The 18,945-nt window shown below is 39.0% G+C and overlaps 3 protein-coding genes across 8 annotated transcripts in view; 2 read left to right on the top strand and 1 right to left on the bottom strand.

The window, feature by feature from the left end:
* The first annotated feature begins 344 nt into the window (after window positions 1–344).
* LOC136284119 (kinesin light chain 1-like) lies at window positions 345–776 on the top strand. Its single transcript, XM_066173939.1, has one exon. The coding sequence runs from the start codon at window positions 345–347 to the stop codon at window positions 774–776; it is 432 nt and encodes a 143-aa protein (XP_066030036.1).
* Window positions 777–1,517: 741 nt separating this feature from the next.
* On the bottom strand, window positions 1,518–18,933 carry LOC131783942 (low-density lipoprotein receptor-related protein 6). Of its 6 annotated transcripts, none has more exons than XM_066174009.1 (23): window positions 18,788–18,933; window positions 18,665–18,711; window positions 17,586–17,693; window positions 15,477–15,870; window positions 14,594–14,991; window positions 14,158–14,283; window positions 13,664–14,069; window positions 13,045–13,439; window positions 12,632–12,757; window positions 11,938–12,361; window positions 10,851–11,248; window positions 10,183–10,311; window positions 9,781–9,954; window positions 9,214–9,399; window positions 8,790–8,984; window positions 8,506–8,691; window positions 7,344–7,583; window positions 6,410–6,646; window positions 5,637–5,825; window positions 4,369–4,848; window positions 3,415–3,573; window positions 3,169–3,304; window positions 1,518–2,347 (listed from the first exon to the last, which is right to left on the bottom strand). In XM_066174009.1, the coding sequence occupies exons 3-23, from the start codon at window positions 17,662–17,664 to the stop codon at window positions 2,164–2,166; spliced, it is 5,241 nt and encodes a 1,746-aa protein (XP_066030106.1). In that variant the 5' UTR covers window positions 17,665–17,693; window positions 18,665–18,711; window positions 18,788–18,933; the 3' UTR covers window positions 1,518–2,163. The 6 variants fall into 6 exon arrangements, with proteins under 6 accessions (XP_066030106.1, XP_066030102.1, XP_066030108.1 ...); XM_066174005.1 differs by having other exon boundaries at window positions 1,518–2,350; window positions 18,788–18,932; XM_066174011.1 differs by lacking the exon at window positions 8,790–8,984 and having other exon boundaries at window positions 1,518–2,350.
* LOC131783959 (uncharacterized) overlaps window positions 18,659–18,945 on the top strand; it is a 29,756-nt gene continuing 29,469 nt past the window's right edge. Inside the window, 1 exon segment of the mRNA XM_066174026.1 lies at window positions 18,659–18,734. The gene's annotated coding sequence lies outside the window, so the exon portion shown is untranslated.

The raw sequence follows: 18,945 nt of genomic DNA on the forward strand, positions 1-18,945 counted from the left end.
TAATTCACTCAGTAAGCTTGGCGAAACAGATCGAGCAAAAGACTTCTATGAGCGTGCACTAGAGATTGAACTGAAAAAGCTGAGACCTGAACTTGTTGACGTTACAAGCACCTACGGAAATTTTGGTAATTTACACAGTAAGCTGGGCGAAAAATATTAAGCGAAAGGCCACTGCAGGCGTGCACTAGAGATGCAACTGAAAAAGCCGGGACCTGAACATGTTTACGTTGTAAACACTTACAACAATCTTGGTGTTTTACACAGTGAGCTGGGCGAAACAGATCAAGCAAAAGACTACTATAAGCGTGCACTAGAGATTCAATTGAAAAAGCTGGGACCTGGACATGTTGACTTTGCAACCTGTTGCAACAATCTTGGTAATTTACATCGTACGCTATAAGCGTGCACTAGAGATTCAACTGAAAAAGCTGGGAGCTGAACATGTTAATGTTGCAACCTGTTACTTCAGTCTTGGTAATTTACATCACACGCTGGGCGAAACAGATCAGGCAAAAGACTACCATAAGCATGCATTAGAGATTACACTCAAAAAGCTGGGACCTGAACATGTCGATGTCGCACTTTCTTACCACAAAATGGGTAGTATTTACAATGGCCTGGGCGACTTCGAAGAGGCCAAGCACTGTCTTGATCGTGCATCGGTAATTTATATCGCCAAATATGGTCAAGAACATGTAAGGGCACTTCAGGTCAGGAGGAACTTATCTCGGCTACAACAGAAAAGAAAGAGAGTTGATGACCCTGGAGCTGTTTGAAAAGAAGAAAAGAGACTCGTGTGAATAGTTTAAGAAACTGTGCTGATTCATAGACGTTGGAATTTAATTTAGCTTTACTCGTAGCTCTTTCTCTGCACGTGAGAACTTAGACCGTTTTAATTTTTTCATAATATCTTGCATAATTTGTGCTCTTTATATTCCGATCTGAAAACTCGCACAATCGTTATGGTTTTCTTTTCTTATTTCTGGACAAGTAGTTCATTACTTTCTCATTTCTGAAGTTGCTAGAAAAGGTTGTAGTTCTACAAATAATAAACAATCAAAATATGCACCCAAGTAAAGAAATTTTTCAGTTGGTAATCAGTGCTGCTTCTTCAGAATCGTGCTTTTTTAAACTGATGATTTTATCCATATTCTTGATCAACTATGTCTTCTTGATCAGCTATGTCTTATTATAAATATTTTAACAGAAGCTCTGTGGTTTCGTCAACCTTCATATTAATTTAAAAAGCGTCCCAAACGGGTGATCATGATCATGTAGTAAAGAATTTACTTGCAAGGGGTTGGAGTTATTTATTGATGAAAAAAGTCAGCTAGATTGTTGTTTGTCTGAAGGCTAGAATTGTAACATGTTTTACTTCACCATAATATTTCGGGACACGTGTAAAACAGGAAACATCTGCGGCGTTAGAAACACTTTTGGAAAAATAAATTTGAAATACTTTTTTTCCATGAGATAGTCATGTAAGATGACGAAAGTGATAAAGATCCAAATACAACTAAGAATGAAACATTTTATTCTGAATTCGTAATATACATTTCACCTCGAGTGTATCTCTGATTATAACGTATGACACTGTCCAAGGGATTGGATTTGATTTGCCTACGTGGGCGGTTTTATCGTTAAATTGCGGGCATTTTTTTTCGCTTCCCTCGATGCCTATTAGAAGTATTGACTCTTTCCTCTAATCCTTATGCACCTTCCGCACTAGAGCCCATAAATATATACTGTATAACAAGATCCAAGTGACACTATGATGAACTCGTGGATATAACGTGCAGAATATAATTTGTTATTTCGTCGGGTCAAGTCTAAAAAAACTTTGACATTTAATTTCTACTCTCCTAAGGAAGTATTGAGAGGTAATATTCAGTTATTGACGTTCTGATAAAAAGGCTATTTCGTAGTACATTATTGGCACAAAATTAGCCGGCATCCCCACAAGAGCCCACCCCAATTGATTGGCCATGATCAAGATTGGGTTGACATCCTATGTAAGTTATATGCTCTCCCCAGACTTCCTAGGCCGCGTTAACGCGTTGCTTTTTCCTATGCTTTGCATATCCAGGGCTTAAACTGGTGAAGGTAGGACTATAACAAAAAAGAATCTCAACTCAGATTATCTGAAGTCGTCAAACTATTTCCTTAGGCTTCAGAGTGACTGTTTCGAAGCTCCGCGTAAGTATGTGGTTCCGTGTTCAGTAACTGATAATGGGAATGAGGACTCGGAAACTGCAATTCTTCAATTTCCTCATAGACACGGGTACTCATTGGATCTTCATATGCTGGATTGTTGTGTCCCCTGGTCTCAGACGTTTTTCGCCGAGGTCTTCTGAGGGAGGAACGATAAAATAGCTGAGAAAGAGAGACATGAATCTTTAACTAGCTCGCATGTATCAAACCTTGCTATGTGATGCTATGTCATTCAAGCAAACTCGTCTTGGAACTCCGAAATAAGACAAAATCTTAACTTTGTTAATGTCTTACTCGGCCAAAATAAGAATATTTGTTTTATGCTTTGTGCGTGGGTTGTTGTGTAGTGGAGGTAACCTTTAGATGCCGATATCACAAAGGATCTGAGGAGAGGATATATCAAAGTTGGGAATTGCGGTGGTTTAGTAAATAGTACGCAGGAGCAACTGTTTGAGAGGTCCAAATTTAAGCCACGGTAAAGTCACAGTGATGCAACCTTGAGGACAATAAGTTACTTCTTTTGTCGTCAATGTGATGCTCTCCACATTTAAGTATTAAGGGAAACTGGCAAACTATCAGAGAAACTTGATAAATCGGCAAGGGAATGGGGGAGGGCGAAGAAGGGAATGGTTTTCAGCGATGAATAAACCTGGCATCCAGTACGATTATTTAAATGCTTCCTGTTGTTATTTCACTGATATTGAGACGAGCTCTGGCAATTCTGGCTTGAACGCTGTCAACACGTTACCCCATCATCACCCTTGCTCTGTTCACGCCAGTTCACCCTTCCTAAGCCTTTTCACCTCTTTTTCTTCCATTGCAATTTAACTCTATCGGTATCTATTCCACTTTTGAAAAACCACGACGGCAATAAAAATAACAGTAAGAAATTCTTATGGTGACGATAATGACAACCATAAAAAAAAAAAAAAAATGAAAATGATGCTTTTGACTTACATTCTTTGCTTCCACACACAAAAGATGGCGACAGCAACTATTACAATGACTGGTACAACTATTGCCATGGCAATGATGACATTGAGAAGGTGACCAGATGTCCCTTTCCCATCGGTATTTGACGTTTTGGAATTTGCTGATGAAAATAAGAATTGGCAAGCGGTCAAATACGAATATTGTTTACAGCAGTACAAATAAATTCATCATAAGTCAAAAGAAGACATCTAGTACAATTTGTTTAGAGACCTTCACAGTTTCCCTGCCATCTAGATGCTAACGCGCCAAACGTTGATGTCCCGGATGGACAAGGAACACAAGAAGTCTGCGCCTCTTTATCCTGGTAATGATCCACTGCGCATGCCTGGCACTCTGAGGTATTGTGGAAGTATCCAACAGGACAGCTCACTATAAATAGCAAAAAGGGACGAAGATATTTAAAAAGGTTTGACATATCATCAAACTGTTTGAATCAGCCATTTCAGAGCTGTTTAAATAGCATCTGACTGCATAGCAAGGCAAGTGCATTGGCTTTTCGATACTTATATTAGAATCATTCTTCATCCTCATGCGAGGAAACTCATTTTCAGGAGAAATGTTTTGTACGTCGATTCATTTAAAAGAATGACTTTTTGGTGCTTGGTTATGATGTGCTTCCTTCGTTGAGTTAATTACATCTTTCTTATTACTTACGATAGGGTCTAAACTTAGCCAAGTACTCCGTAACCATCTGGGAGCTTAAAAGCTATAGGAAGATTTTTCAATACGTTTTTTCAACTCATATAATTTTTCAAATTCCTTCTGCGAAGAAATTCTGCGCCTTTGAAAGATTATTGATCTAGAGTAGGCAGCCAATCGTATAACACCTATTTTTTTAAATAAACCAATTTTAAAGCGGATGTGCAATTGCTTTTACGGCGACTTTGGAATACTCGGGCATTTTAGAAAATTTCATAGTTATGGGGAAGTATTTGGCAAACATGAAAAAAAAATTATCTGGCTATTCTTTCATTTGCATCATGTATCTCACTGCTCCTGTTTGTCTAAAACGATCAAATTATTTTTTAGAATACTTGCTTATGGAAAAGTGCTAGCGTAACCAACTATCTTGGACAAAATAAGAATCTTTTAGCAAAGTAGGTTAACCAGTCACTTTGTGTTTTGAGATTCTTGAGGATTTTTATGATTACAAACTCTGCTTACCACATTTGGAGCCTCTTAGAACCTGTCCACTATCACATAAAAGGCGCACGAAGCGGACTTGAGGTGGTTTTGAGGCATCGAAAACTAAGGAAATCCCACTGATATTAAGATTCACATCTGTTCTGTTAAACTTTAATAATAGGTTACTGGAAATTTCTTCAGTTGTCTGATTAAGATCAGCTGCAGTCGTATTCCTGGGCAGTGGAACTTTGAAATCAAAACTAATGGAAAGTGAAATTCTTGATGAGAGCGGACTACTTCCTAAGTCTCTTTTTCGAAGTGTTCCTGTCTGGTCTCCACATTCGACCTCGACGTTTTCGATTGTGCATAACCCGAGTGAATCGCAGCCATTGTCTGGTCCCAAATAAGTGGTGTAAAGTGCAATAAAGTTGCTGGCGATCTGGTGATGAATTTGCTCGCTGCATTGATCAGCTAGGTAGTGGAGCTGAATTTTGAGCAGAGTCGTCGCCTGGCGTGTTTCTGTAACAGAAGTTTTGAAAATGAATAATTGCTAATTGTTTTCTTCAGAAAACGTTTTAGAAAATCCTAAAGAGTGGCAAAACGCGGATGAGTTACAAAAGCAATCGGATCTTCGATTCCCAAACAAAGGACTCCATATTGTAAATGATTGATAGATTATTTGAAATGCAACAGGTAGCCGGGAGACGATTTCAGGCTCACAGTGCAGCGGTACTCATCTGTAATCCTGTGCAGAAAGAAGCACTGTGGGAAAAATCCTTTCCTAAGAACAAGAACCCGTTTCTCGAAAGATCCGGGAACTTAACAGGCCAGAAAGGCGGATTTATTGCCATGTTTCTTTCGAGATAGAGATTTTGAAAAATTTGAGATGCAAACAGTAGAGATAACAGGAAAAGAAACAGAATGCACCAGTGTCTGGGCGAAGACTTGCATCATCCTAACGTATAATTTCATTTATAAATGTTATATTCGTGCTTCTCGAGTTAGCGAAACTTTTGAGAGTTAGGCCCCAGGGTTGAACAGCAATCTCTCGATTCAGACTCGAACATGCAAACTATGTACCATATGTAATTTGTTATTTTTTTTCATATGCTACCCAAGCCGCTTATGCTGGCAACGCCTTATTTATTAGGCCTAATAAGGCAAGAAAAGCTGTTCATGGCTGCCAACTTGATGACTACTTTGCCTCTTTTGGTAGCAACTATCTAGAGTCCGTACCATCGTTGCCATAAGGCATTTTCCATGGATGCAGCCCACACTTTAACGTTGCATAGTGTGTTCACGCTTACCTGAGCAATCTGGTACTTTTTCATCAGGCAGCCATCCACCTGACGCACCACAGAAATAGGCATCTGGTGGTTTGTTAGCGAAGTCATATCCAACGTTACAGTGAAGTGTGCAGATCTTACCACCTTCCAGCCATAAGTCACATGCTTTTGCTCCATTCAGTGGTGAATGCAGCTTCGGACATTCATAATCTTGATTTCAGAAATAAGCAGAAATTACGTCATCATCATCATCATAATTTTTTACATCATCATCTTTCCTTATCGCGGCAGTAGACCATCGCGCTCTTTAAACTGTAAACAGTGACTTAATGAGGATTCTGCACCACCCCTAAATCATATTCAATCTTTAAAAAAGCTAGTAACCTGCTTACTTTTCCCAAAAGAACAATTATTTCAAAATAATGATAAAAAATTACCAGCCTAACGCTATATTTTGGTATTGTGCTATCATTCGGTGGTAGTTCTCATCTGGTATGTTGGAAGACCGGTCGCTGAGTCGTGATATCTTTTCTACCCACAAACAAGCTATGACCGGGATCAATGTTAGCATATCTGAGCAACAGCACACCTACCCCTCCCCTAACCCTGTCAGCATATCTAAGCAACAGCGCACCTATCCCTCCCCTAACCCAACAACAGTCAACTGATCACAAGTTAGAGAGGATGGAGAGGTAGGAGCGCAGTTGCTCAGAAAATGTCATTGATCCGATGACTGTTACCAAGGAAACTAACTGTAAAACTGTAAATTTAAAGTTAGACTAGACTATACATACCCTTAATTATTATACGGAACTTGCAGGTGGCTGTATTACCAGCTGTATCTGTAGCACTATATGTTATATTGTGTTGTCCCCATGTAAACTCGCTTCCGTTTGGTCTGTTTGTAATAAATGAGTGAACACCAACATTATCGGTGACCTCAACTCTGGGTAGCCACACCTTAGTCCATTGCTTTGCAGAAGTAATGAGTACATCTTCGGGACAGGGAGAAATTCTGGGTGGCTCTTTATCTGTTGGAGTAGAAATATAATTGAAGTATCTGCATTGTGCCTGTGATGTGCTGCAGTCTACCTCTCATAAGTTGTAACTACCTTTGCCAGTGTATGTATTGTATAGTATGTAGAGTAACCTAATTATTTATTCAAGGCTCGTAATGCAAGTAGTGTAAGCATCATAAAATTTGTAGTGTAGGCTAATTTAAAAGAAAATCATTTTGTGAGTAGTCTTTAACGTGAGTATCAATAAGTATAAATATCAATAGGGGTAGTATTGTAAGTAACACAAGCATTGTTGGTGTCATAATTACGCTGTGTTTTTACGTTGTGCTAGTGCTGCACTGTTGTATGTAAGTCGAAAGTTAATAAAGACAACTTTTAACCAAAAAAAGGTATGTTGTAAGAAAACATGACTTAAAAAAGAAAAGGAGCGATTGACAATTGAACAAATAAATTTGCTCATGCAAATGTTTCCAAGTTCAATCTTATAAAGAAGATTTTTCTGTCGAACCCTAGTTAGATGTTTGAAAGCCTTTTTAGGCCTCCTTTTATTGAGGAACCAAAGCTTTTGCTTTTAAAAAGCCGACACTATTTGAAAAGTTGCAGAAAACTGTTGAATTGTCAATATTTGGTAAAATTTGTGATGTGATTTTGTGTATAAATGTTTTATATCACCATAGTTAGTACCTGGAAAATGAAAATGCACTCATACCTTTGACCTGAATCGAGAAAGTACAGGATGAACTCAGCCCGGAAGAGTCAGTGACTTTGTACGTGATGTGATTTGTACCAACATTAAACTTCTGCGGCGGCGTCAAGCCAGTAAGAATCAAATGTTCGTTAGAGTTGTCCGTGGGGACTGGTAACTTCCAAGTTACGTGCGCATATGACTGACCAGTTTTTGTGGGGGTTGTCATGTCAAGTGGGCATTGAATTCTAGGATGCTGGATATCTGTCGGGAAAAATGGTTATCAAGTAAGTTAACGATATATTTGGCCATCGTATGGAGACTCTAAAGTTGATGTTTCCGGCGTTGGCACTTCGTCAGAGTAAATCGAGGAATCGTAAGCTGTGTGTGATAAATGCGCAGAAAAATATATTTATGCTTTTGGTGGAAGCATGGTCAGTTCAAAAACATAGGAACAAATTAGGTGAATAAAAAGTGTTAGTGGGAAGTAAGAGCGCCGATTTGAACAAGATTTTTGTTGTAGAGGCTTGCAGCTTTCCGAACGGTCCAGAATAGGGGAGTGCTGAAGATTACCACACGTTACTTAGAGTGACTAGAAAGATTAAACTTTCCAACTACTGGTTTGAATGCGTCCTCGTCAATTCTTCCTTCGTCACGAAGTATTCTCTTTATTGGTCACCTACATCAGTGAAACAGAAAGACAACTGGGAAACCTACTCCGAAAAAACTTTGTGATGTAGAAAAGAATGACCAAATCACATCAACACAAGAGGGGTTCAAAAGGGAAAACATTGACATCCTAAAGTTAGTCTGTTTTTTTTATTATCATTGTAAATATGCTTTTAAACTATGATTAAAATCATGCATAATATGTCCTAATAACTGAGGGATTATCAAAATAAAATGCGTTATATGCGCGCGTTATATCCGAACTTTATTATAATTCTTAATAATGGTGAGAATTACACTGTTCACATTTCTGAAAAAAAAAAAATGGAAAAGGAAGCAGAAAGAGAACAAGAAAAAAAGATGCATAAACGCACACTCTGTCCAGCCTCAGGCTTAGACCGTGAGTCTCAATGCAAGTCTGTCAAAGAATGTGCTATGGGACTCCTTAAAAAAACAGCTCATCTTGAGGACAAAGGATGTCTTGTTTCTTGAGCATATGGACCTTTAAGCTCCTTACCTTGACATGATGATGCAACTCCACTCCATGTGCTGTTTTGTAGACACCGCCTGACAGAGGAACCAAACAGACTGTAGCCAGCTTGGCATGCAAAACTACAATGGGTATCATAAGGCTCCCATACAGGATCAATGCATCCAACCTTTTGTCCATGTTTTGGGATAGGAAGAGATGGACAAGTAATGGCTGCAAAGAAAAGAAAAAGTTATGCTTAAGACGTATTGAAGGAAAAGGTGAAGGAGCCAGTAAAACGGAGCAAAAATATATTCAGCGACAAAAAGTACCATGACAGGTTGGCAGACGATTATCCCAAACGCCTGGGGGACTGTCACTTTGAGCAACACACTTGAGTGATGAGGATCCATTTAAGCGATAACCAGTGGGACAGGAAAAGTTACACTGTGCTCCGAAGTTATATCCACAGCTGCTCATGCGCAACAGATCTCCCGGACTTACCACAAGCTTGGAACAGTTGATAACTGACACAAAGTTAAAGAGTGTTTAAAAATCAGAAAAACCGATTTGTTTTTAATATACTAAACTTATCTTTTGTCCAGGTGCGGAGCCTCTCTGTTTATTAACTTTCGTTAAACAAATACCTGTGATGTGGCCTTTAGTAGGAGGAAGATAAGACTAGGGCAGACTTTAAACGAGAACCATTTGGGATCCCTATGTAAGTGGTGCTTTTACAGTAGCAGTTTATTTAACCTGAACATACGAAGTCTTGCCCACTCCAGGTTCCATTTTCTTGGCATTTTCTTGTAGGAGAACCAATCCCAGTGAACCCAGACTTGCAGGAAAATTGGCAAATTTTGTTGTGCTGCTCCGCCGTTTTTCCTGAACAGCCCGTCTGGATTCCATTTGCTGGTATGGATAAGGCTGGGCATGTGGCAGCTAAGAACGAAACAAGGAAACAAAAGGAAGCCAAAACATTCATTGAATAATTAAATATTAGCAATTTACTTGGTTGCGTTTCTACCTGGCAGCCCCGGAAGCCCTAAATATCCCCCTTTTTGTATGATTATCTCTCCTTCTATACTTCCGGGTTTCCTTCGGCCTGTCTGTTTGGCTGCCTGCCTACCTATCAGTCTGTATCTCTGACTGTCTGTAAGTTGGTTTACATCTCTGTTTTCATTTTTAGTCAATAAGTCTTTAGCAGGATTCTTTGCTTAGATTGGCCCAAAGAAAAAAACCCGTTATAATGGTTCCTAGCATCCACTGGGGCATTTCTTATTTAGAGATGTATTTGAAGAGTGGTTGCTTTGGTTACCCTACCGTTACATTTAGCCTGTGTGCCGGTCCACGTGCCATCGTCTTGACAGGTTCGCGTTGCTGATCCGGTGAGAATGTACCCTTTGTCACAGGAAAACCGACAGGTATTTCCAGGAAGGTTAGAACAGGGATGTAAGCTTCCGTTTGAAGGCACAGACAAATGGGCACAGCGGTTAACTGAAATAGAAATAAAACAACAAAAAATAACTTTTTTTGATTTAAAGCTGCTATCCATCAACCCTTCACACAACTGTGTCAGTCAATTATGAAAGGTAAGTCCCCCTAGAACTCAGGCCACTCTACGCTGTTACCAAATGGAACATACGTTCAACATCGAAAAAACATATAGCAAGTTAGAGGGGTCAAATGACAAACTGGTGAAAATTTGAATCGACTTTTCCTTACCTCCTTGACAAGTAAAGGGATCGCCAGGCTTTAGCAGTACTCCTTCAGGACAAAAGCACTGGTGTCCACTTGGATTTGGGAGACAAAGATGACTACAGCCCCCATTTAAATGCGAACAGCTGGTTGATCCTACACGTCAAGGGAAGTGGAGTTAAAGCGACCAGTATGAGCGCGCAAAACATTATGGGAGAAAAGTGACCGTAGTTTTCAACTAATTTTTCAAAAAACAACCCCCCCCCCCCCCAAAAAAAAAATAGTTAGTCAGAAGAAAAGTTAGGATCATCATTAGCCATCAGGGCTCAAAATAATTACAGACAGACTGTTTGAGGCCCAGCAAAGCGTGATCGACAAAGTCGCGATCGCATTCTTGCGTCCAATTGATTTATATGGGGGGCGCAAGTTTTCTAAACCAATCATCAGGCAAAGTAAAGCAAAACCAAAGCAATTAGGGAACACGTTGCACATTATTGAAAATTGCTCGTGCATTTCATCGTTAGATAAAAGATGCATTGTGTGTTTTCCACGTGAACAGATCACACATTGGCTGGCCCTGCCCCCGAAATGAGAATTTTGAGAAACGAATCAGATCGAATAGTCGACAAGAAAGCTTTAATATCCAGTATGGGAGCAGGTCTGTTTGTTTGAGTCTCTATTTCATTATTGCATACCAGAAAAGATTTTTGCGTCATCGTGGATGTGCATCTCCTTCGGTGACTTCATCCCATGAACCAGAACCTCATTGAGAGAGGAAGTAATGTTGAATTTGTTTATATTCTTCCTTTCCAAGTCTGACCAGTAAATAATGTTGTCAGATAAGGCCAGTGCAAATGGGTGCCGAATATAAGATGACAAGTCCAGTAAAACGACTCGGTTATTCCCTTGAAAGTCTACCCTTTCGATCTTATCGAGAGTTGCATCGCACCAGTACAACAGTTTTCCAGAGTAGTCTATAGCTAGTGAGTTAACCCCTTTAAGTCCAGAACTAACAAGAACCACCCTGGAAGAGCCGTCCATGTTCGCTTGTTCAATCTTTGGAGAAGATCCGCGATCACTCCAAAACATCTTCCTAGAAATAATAAATCATGATCGTGACTTAAAAAGAAGTAAATAATTTAGAATATCTAACACCAAATATTCGCACAACCCTGCGTCAAACTATCTGATGTGTTGGCGACTGTTTTGCAAAGGTAGCACTGTTTTCTTTGAAATATCAGAGGATTAGCGTAGAGTCCTTAGTACATAAATTTGCAGAGACAATATTTACTATTATAGAACTGTTTTTCAAATAAATTTAGCACTTTTCCAAAGCCCACTGATTTTTTTCCTTTTTCTTTTGAAGCAGTAGAGCATCTGTCCTTGATGAGCACAATCATTAAGCTAGTTTAATTAATTCCATTCATCCGTTTCGCTCCTTCTCCTTTTTCTGTCTCACGAGTTTCTCTACCCGTCCTGCTAAGAATTGGAACACCTTTGGCGAAAACCGCTTCTATAACTCTTCGATACAAACCTTTTCGTTCTGTGACAATCCTCGTGCAACTTCAAATCTATAGTTTGCATTCGAGCAACTCGTCAGAATAAAAACGTTATGTTGCAAAAACAGGCGCAGCAATTACTCAAGGCCAATTATCCCCGAAATTTGTTTCATGGTGTGTGTAGGTTTTAAAGATCACTTCATCACTATTGACAAGAAAACAATTAGTGGCAACTAATGCGTAGATAACGACGCGTAATCAAAATAAAACTACCTATAGTTACCTTTCTGCTATATTGAGTATTATGGCTCTTGGACTTTCGATTCCTGATGTTATAAGACTTCTTCTAGATGATCCATCTAAGCGTGCTACCTCGATTTTGCGGGTTCCCGCATCTGTCCAGTATAGATTCCGTTCAATATAATCGACTGCCAGCCCCTCAGGCCCCTCAACTTTGTTGTATGCGACGACCTCAACGGAAGATCCGTTAGGAAAAGCTCTTGCCACTAATTTCAGGGCGACATCTGTCCAGTATATTTTTCTATCGAGTGGATCGTAGTCGACCGCCACGGGCGAAGAGATGTTTGTTTTGATTTGCAGAGGTTTGCAAGGGCTCTCTGATACTGAGATTGCAACGCTGTATATTTCTCGAGTATCAGCTTCAGGAAAGACCATGAATTTTTCTAAATTCGCTTTTTCAAAACCATCTTGAACAAAAAGGAGATAGAGCAGTCGTATAAATGCATACTTTCTCAAGAATAAGCGACAAATGAACACTATTAAAAAATTAAAGATTAAATAGAAAAAAAGTTCCTTATAGGGAAAAGTGCAACTTTGGTTACTTTCCACTTTATTCCAAAATGTATTCCTGGCCGAGGATGCTACTCTCGCGTGTTCTAGTTATTATGATACTTGTATGGCCAGCATTAAAAAGCACTTGGCAAAGTTAAAAGGGAAAATATGACTTGCGTCCTCACCATTATCACAACTTCTCCCATCAGGCTTCAGCACAATCCCTGTTGGGCATGCGCATTTGTATCCTCCTGGCTTCAGTAGACAGAAGTCGCTGCATAACCCATTGTTTTGAGCACATGCGTGAGGACCTAATGGCGGTAACAAGTCAGAACATGAATTTTATAATCTTATAAACACCTCTAATTATTTGTACTAACTTCAGACTTTCATCTCTCCTGTATTTTATGAATTTGTGGCTTGAAAATCTTAAGATGGAGCAGCGCTTGAAACGTTCTCCTATTTGCCTTCTTTTTCCTTAGGTCTAATATTTCTAATGCTAGAGAGTTTCAAGTCCATCCAAGTTTTGACATTGAAAGGGACTGTGAACTTAAATTGTAAAGTTTTAAATTGAAATACTAATAATCTGAGTAATTACCTGTAAATGACAAAGATGGATCATAAACGTGAATGTCCATCGGTTGCTGGAGGTCAGGAATCACCGTTTCATGTTTTGCACTGGTTAAATTGTAACGTAGAATGCTTTTCTTATTCCAATCAGTCCAGTAAAGCACACTTTCATACAACACTAAACCAAAGGGATGTATTTGATCTGCAGATGATAACAGAACCTGTCTACTCGCACCATTAAGGTCGGTCATCTCTATAGTGTCCAATTTAGCGTCAACCCAGTATAGACGGTTTGTAGCCTGATCGATGGTCAGTCCATTTGGCCAGGCTAGATTTCCTGTGACAATGGATTGTCTCCCTGAGCCATCCATCTCGGCTTTCTCAATCTTTGGATTGACTCCCCAGTCAGTCCAGTACATCATGCTGAAAGCAAACAAAGATAAGAAAAGTAGGTTTCCTTAGAGTCTTTTTGAACGCAATTTGCTTGCCTATTGTTATGGATCAGAACAAAAGGAGCTATCAAAAACTAGGAGTAAATTTAGAAAAATGGACTGAGGCTATCAAATTTAGGATAAAAAGGGTGAAAGAGAAAAGGCAGTTCCTGGACATACTGGACATACATAACAAAACTGCTTTCAATCACTTACCCATTTCTTTCATCAAGTATTATGGCCCTCGGCTCATCGAGTGCATCTTTGAATAAGACCTTCCTTTTTGTTCCATCAAGACGACCCAATTCAATCCTGTCTGTCCCAGTATCTGTCCAATAAATGTTTCGACCCACGTGGTCAATAGCTAAGCCATCAGGATTAAGGACGTTACAAAAATACAAAGTTTTTGCTGAAGATGCGTTTCTGAAGGCGCTCATGATGCGCCCTTGTCTTACGTCAGTCCAGTAAACGCGATCTTCAAGAGGGTCAAAGTCCAAAGCAATAGGACGATGATCTCCAAGGTGCACGAACAAGGTTTTGGATACTAAATAGTTGACATCCAATGAAATGATGTTCGTCGATTTCTCGTCGGCATCCGTATATAGAAAAAACTTATTTTCTTCTGTAATGAAAGTTAATGAAGAATGTTTATTAGAAATACGCGACAAAAGTGATGATACAGAACTCAAGCACGAGAGCCAAAGACTTACTTTCTTCACACGTTTTTCCATTCTGTTTTACTGCCAAGCCTGTTGGACAAATGCACTCATGACCAGAGGCTTTTGGAACGCAAAAATGACTGCATCCTCCATTGTTTACAGAACATGGACTTGACGCTTGCAAAGACAAAATAGGTTTTCATCGTTAGAAAAGATAAAATACTAGGAGAGGACTTTAAACGTTTACTTCACGTCATTATCTTGTCAAAAGTATAAAAATTTATGAAGGAATCCAGTTGTAAGAGACTAAATAAGAAAATAGAATAAATGATTAAAATACTGTTAATGATGTGGTGAAATGTTTTTGTGCAGTGTTGCATAAGGAGTTTGGAACGAAGGAAGTCTATCTGATTACTTAGCTCAAGATAAAATTCCATTATGGACTTGACAAACCCCTTGGTATTCGCATGCATAGGACTTAACTGACCTGATGGTTGTCGGGAGCCATCGTAAACTACGACGCCCATTGGCTTTCCACCATTGATACTGTAGCTTCGAAACACTTCTCCAGTCAGGGCGTCTAGTTTATGAACCTCTCTGTTTGTATTCCAGTCGGTAAAAAACAAGAAGGGTGGAACCAAAGTAACTCCAAATGGATGTAAACCACTCCGTTGGAATAGCAGCTTCCTGTTACCACCGTTGTAATCGATGGATTCTACTCTGTCCAAGGCTGCATCAACCCAGAATATGCGTTGATTTCCTTTGTCAAGGTCAAGACCATTTGGATGATAAAGATTCGTTGTAACGATGGCTGACCTTTGTTTTCCACTCGAGGTAGCTCTTTCAATTTTGGGGTTAAGTCCCCAGTCAGTCCAGAACATAAAACTGTTGGACGATTGAAAAGAAAGAAATACAGAGAGGTAATTTTTTAGACTTAGCTCCAGCTGTCCTCTATTTCTTCCTCCCTCCCACCCCACCTTACCACACAGAAAAGAAAAAACAAACAAAAAGAAAGAAAGAAAGAAAGAAAAAAACAAAACAAAACAGGGACACACGAACAAAACATATAAATAAATCTAGAACAGAAACCAAAAATATGAGATCATGTGTGACATTAGTTAAATCAATCATATAGTGATTTCTATTAGCTATATCTTCCACATCTCAAACTTTAACTCAAGATAAACCTGTCGGTAGAAATCATAGAAGGGTTGAACGGAGAGAACATGAGAAAAGTAATCAGGTTAGTTAATGGAAACTGCGTGTAGCAATTATCCTATTAAAGCAAGTAACCCTGGAATGTCCCCTTTTAGTACAAAATTTTAAAACTACTTACTAATGGCTCAATTTGTGAACAGACAAACACCTACTTATTGTCAGGATCCAAAGCAATCCCTCTTGGTTTATCGAGATCAGAGGAAACTATTGCAACTTGGTTATTGCCATCCAGGTCTGATACGGATATGGTATTATATGTTGTATCTGTCCAAAATAGCTGGGAAGTCCTCCAATGCACAGCGAGTCCATCGCAAACTCCAATATTGCTGATAATTGTAGTTTTAGTATCAGTATCGAGGTGAAGACGCTTGATATTGTGTTCGGTGACGTCACTCCAAAATACGTAGCCCAAATTTAAGTGATAGTCGATCGCAACAGCTCTTGTTAGACCCAATACAACTGAGTTAATAGAAGAGGTTTGGATGTTCATGGTAACAATATCCGTTGTGTTAGAAACTAACAAACAGGGAGAACTGCATAGCGAAACTACGGATGAAAAAAGAAATAAATAAGGGACCTGTCATTATTCATCAGTTGGGGAGGAAGAGGGGAGAGGGGAATTTTGGTTCTTTTATGATGAAATTTACCTTATCCTCCGTAAGGCTCTGTAATGTTCTTATACCCCCCACCCCCTGGTAAATTGGCAGTCAATTGTCTTTAGTTCACCCCTTATACTCTGCTATATATTGATATAATAAAAAATAAAAACAGCCACGATAATGGGTGTTTTGGTTTTAACGTAAATCGGCCACTTGAACGAACTTCAAAGCTAACGTTTCGAGCGTAAGCCCTTCTCCATTCGCTCTGCTGAAGGGCTGATGTTCGAAAGTTCAGCTTTGAAACTTTTTGCTGTGGCCAATTCATATTATCAACTCAGTTGAAAATAACAAATTACCCTGTTATATTCTCCCGCTGACGCAGTACCACAGTTTCCTTCGAAACTTACCCCTTTAATAAATATGGGGGGATAAAAAAAAATTGGTGGTTAGACTTGAATACCATTGTAGTTAAAGTTAAAACGTAAAACATACATGGAATTATCTTCAGTGGTCTTAAATGTAATTTCCGGAAGGTCGTAAAGTAGTGAGGAAAAAAATCGTGATTTGAAATCTTTTTTGAACGAAATATCTAAATAACTAAGCATTGGATTTGCCTCTTCTGTCATTAAAGAATGGAAAGTGAAAATAGAGGTAAATTCATTACCAAAGGAGAGGGTCTCAATGGGGTCAACCGTTAGCCCTAAAACTGCAAAGAAATTAGCCGTCAGGCGTAAAAACTGATAAGGTTTAACTGTGATTCTTAAAAAACTTAACTGTAAAATTTTTTCTTGCAATCGCATCAAAAAGAAATCAACCATTCGCCGTAAAATGGCCCAAATTTTAATGGTTAGCCATAAAAGCCGTTAGCCCATTGAGACCCTCAAGTGAACCACATGCTTGGGAATGGGACCGATTGGTGGAACCTGGCTTTGCAGAGGCCGTGATTTCATTGGCCCATTATTAGGTTTGTGCAGCATGTTTTCAACTTCCGGTGTCGATCACTTGTTCCGTTAACTTCTCGAAACTACAGACCCACTCCTCCCTTTGTGAAGTGACTGTTTACAATTTCCGTTGCGAGTGATAATCTTTCAGAAGTTTTGATCCTAATAGTTTGAAGAGTTATTGTAAGGAATATATATACCAGCCTTCTTTGAGTCTATGAAAAATATTTTAATTCCTCGGATCAGTAAGTGAACCGTGAAAGAACTGGTGTTTATTTATTTACTATTTTCGTGTTCAATGCCTTTGCATAGTCCAGGCAGGATTGACATTTTGATAACCAGAAAGTTACAGTGACCTTAGAAAAGCAACTTTAGGAAATTTAAGAACTCTGATCGAAAGGAAGAACTGCCACGTTGTTTACAGTTCTAGACAGGAGACAAGGAAGATTTAGACATTTGCATATTAACGGATAACAACTACCTGACAGCTGCAGCTTTGTTTAACGTAAATTTCGGCTTAGGAAAGTATTTATATGAATTCCATAAGAGTTTTAACTATGGCTAGTGAAAACTGAATCCATACTGTGGTTGAGAAAAGAGCAGGAAGTTTCCATGGGGTTCCCATGGACTACTACGTGACTGTAAAGCGTCGATTTCCAGCTCTCCTAACTTTGCAGATCTGATCGTATGCAAGGAGTATTTTTTTTCCCCTTTATCTTACCTCCGTTTACTTGAGTCCTTTTCGTGTCAAGCAACGTAAGAAAGGATGTCAACATGTAAATCCAACGTAGCACACTCATGTTCTTTAGTTGTTTATAAAGTTCGATCCCTATTTAAACAACACCATAACAACCAACCATTAATCATCTAGTATGAAATGAAGAAGTAAGTACAAAATTAGACCGTCAACGGGTACAGATAAATTTACCGAGCTTACAAAAAACAAAGCAGACGTTGAGGATGGAAGGAGAAAACAAAACTCTTTGTAACCTGAACTCTTCTGCTGCGTCAATTACAAGCGATGTGGTAATATTTATGTATGCTTTCAGTTTCCAAACTTAAGGGACTTGCCCCGGTTATACTGAGGTAGGGAACTCTTTGGTCTCACACGTTTGGAATGGTGCTCGATCTGTTCTACTTCGCGTGTAAAGATAACCGATAAAATTTAAGGAAGTAAGTAGCACTACCTGGTCGTAAATTATTTTAATAATTTTCAGTTCCATGCCTTACGGGCAGTACGTGCTTTCCCAAATAAGAACCATAACAATGGGTCGCCAAATTTAAACTGGGAAATGCTTAGTAATCATAATTTTTCTGTATAATGAACTGGCAAAAGCGGAGAGAACTGCAGTTGAAGGGCGCTTTAAGGAATCAAATTTTGGATAAGCAAGGCTATTATGCGTAACGTTGCAGTGCCATCGTATAGTATTCCTGCAAATAGCCCGTATCCATTAAAACTCTTTAGACAAATTGCGTGATATTTTATTACAGCCTAAAGGAGATCTGATGTTGTACAAAATAGCTCTTCAAATTACATCGACCCCACGATCTAAATTTGGAGTGGCAAATTTACTGCTTTTCTCTCAAAGGAAGAGACAGAAATTTTTGTGATAAATAAGAGTGATTCTGGGATATGACAATTTGAAGAATAGCATCACGTCGTGACAAACACTTTTATTGTTATGAAAATTATTCAAAGAAATTTTTACCAGTTCCGCACGTAACGGTTCTTCTACTACGTGATACTCTGTGTTTGTCCTGAATTATAATTGCAAATCTATACCTAAGAATTTGGAATACCTGCGTATTTTGATATTTGCGTCTTAAAGTCGCCTTAAGTGCACCAGCTGAAAGGTGAAAACATAAATACGTAAGTCTCTATGCACAATGACTCATTTTTCCTCCACTTAAAATTTTACTTACTTGTTGTTGGAGTTTTTCGATTATTCTATTTCAAAAGAAAGACATTCCTTGATTTACAAGGAACCCTAAGCATGTGCACGAACATGGTCAGACACTCTCGATAGCAAATGAAGTTGCCGCGCAGACTAATTTTGTATGTTTATTTGTATGGCAGCATC

The sequence above is a fragment of the Pocillopora verrucosa genome, chromosome 11, assembly GCF_036669915.1.
Source record: "Pocillopora verrucosa isolate sample1 chromosome 11, ASM3666991v2, whole genome shotgun sequence".
Lineage (NCBI taxonomy): Eukaryota > Metazoa > Cnidaria > Anthozoa > Scleractinia > Pocilloporidae > Pocillopora > Pocillopora verrucosa.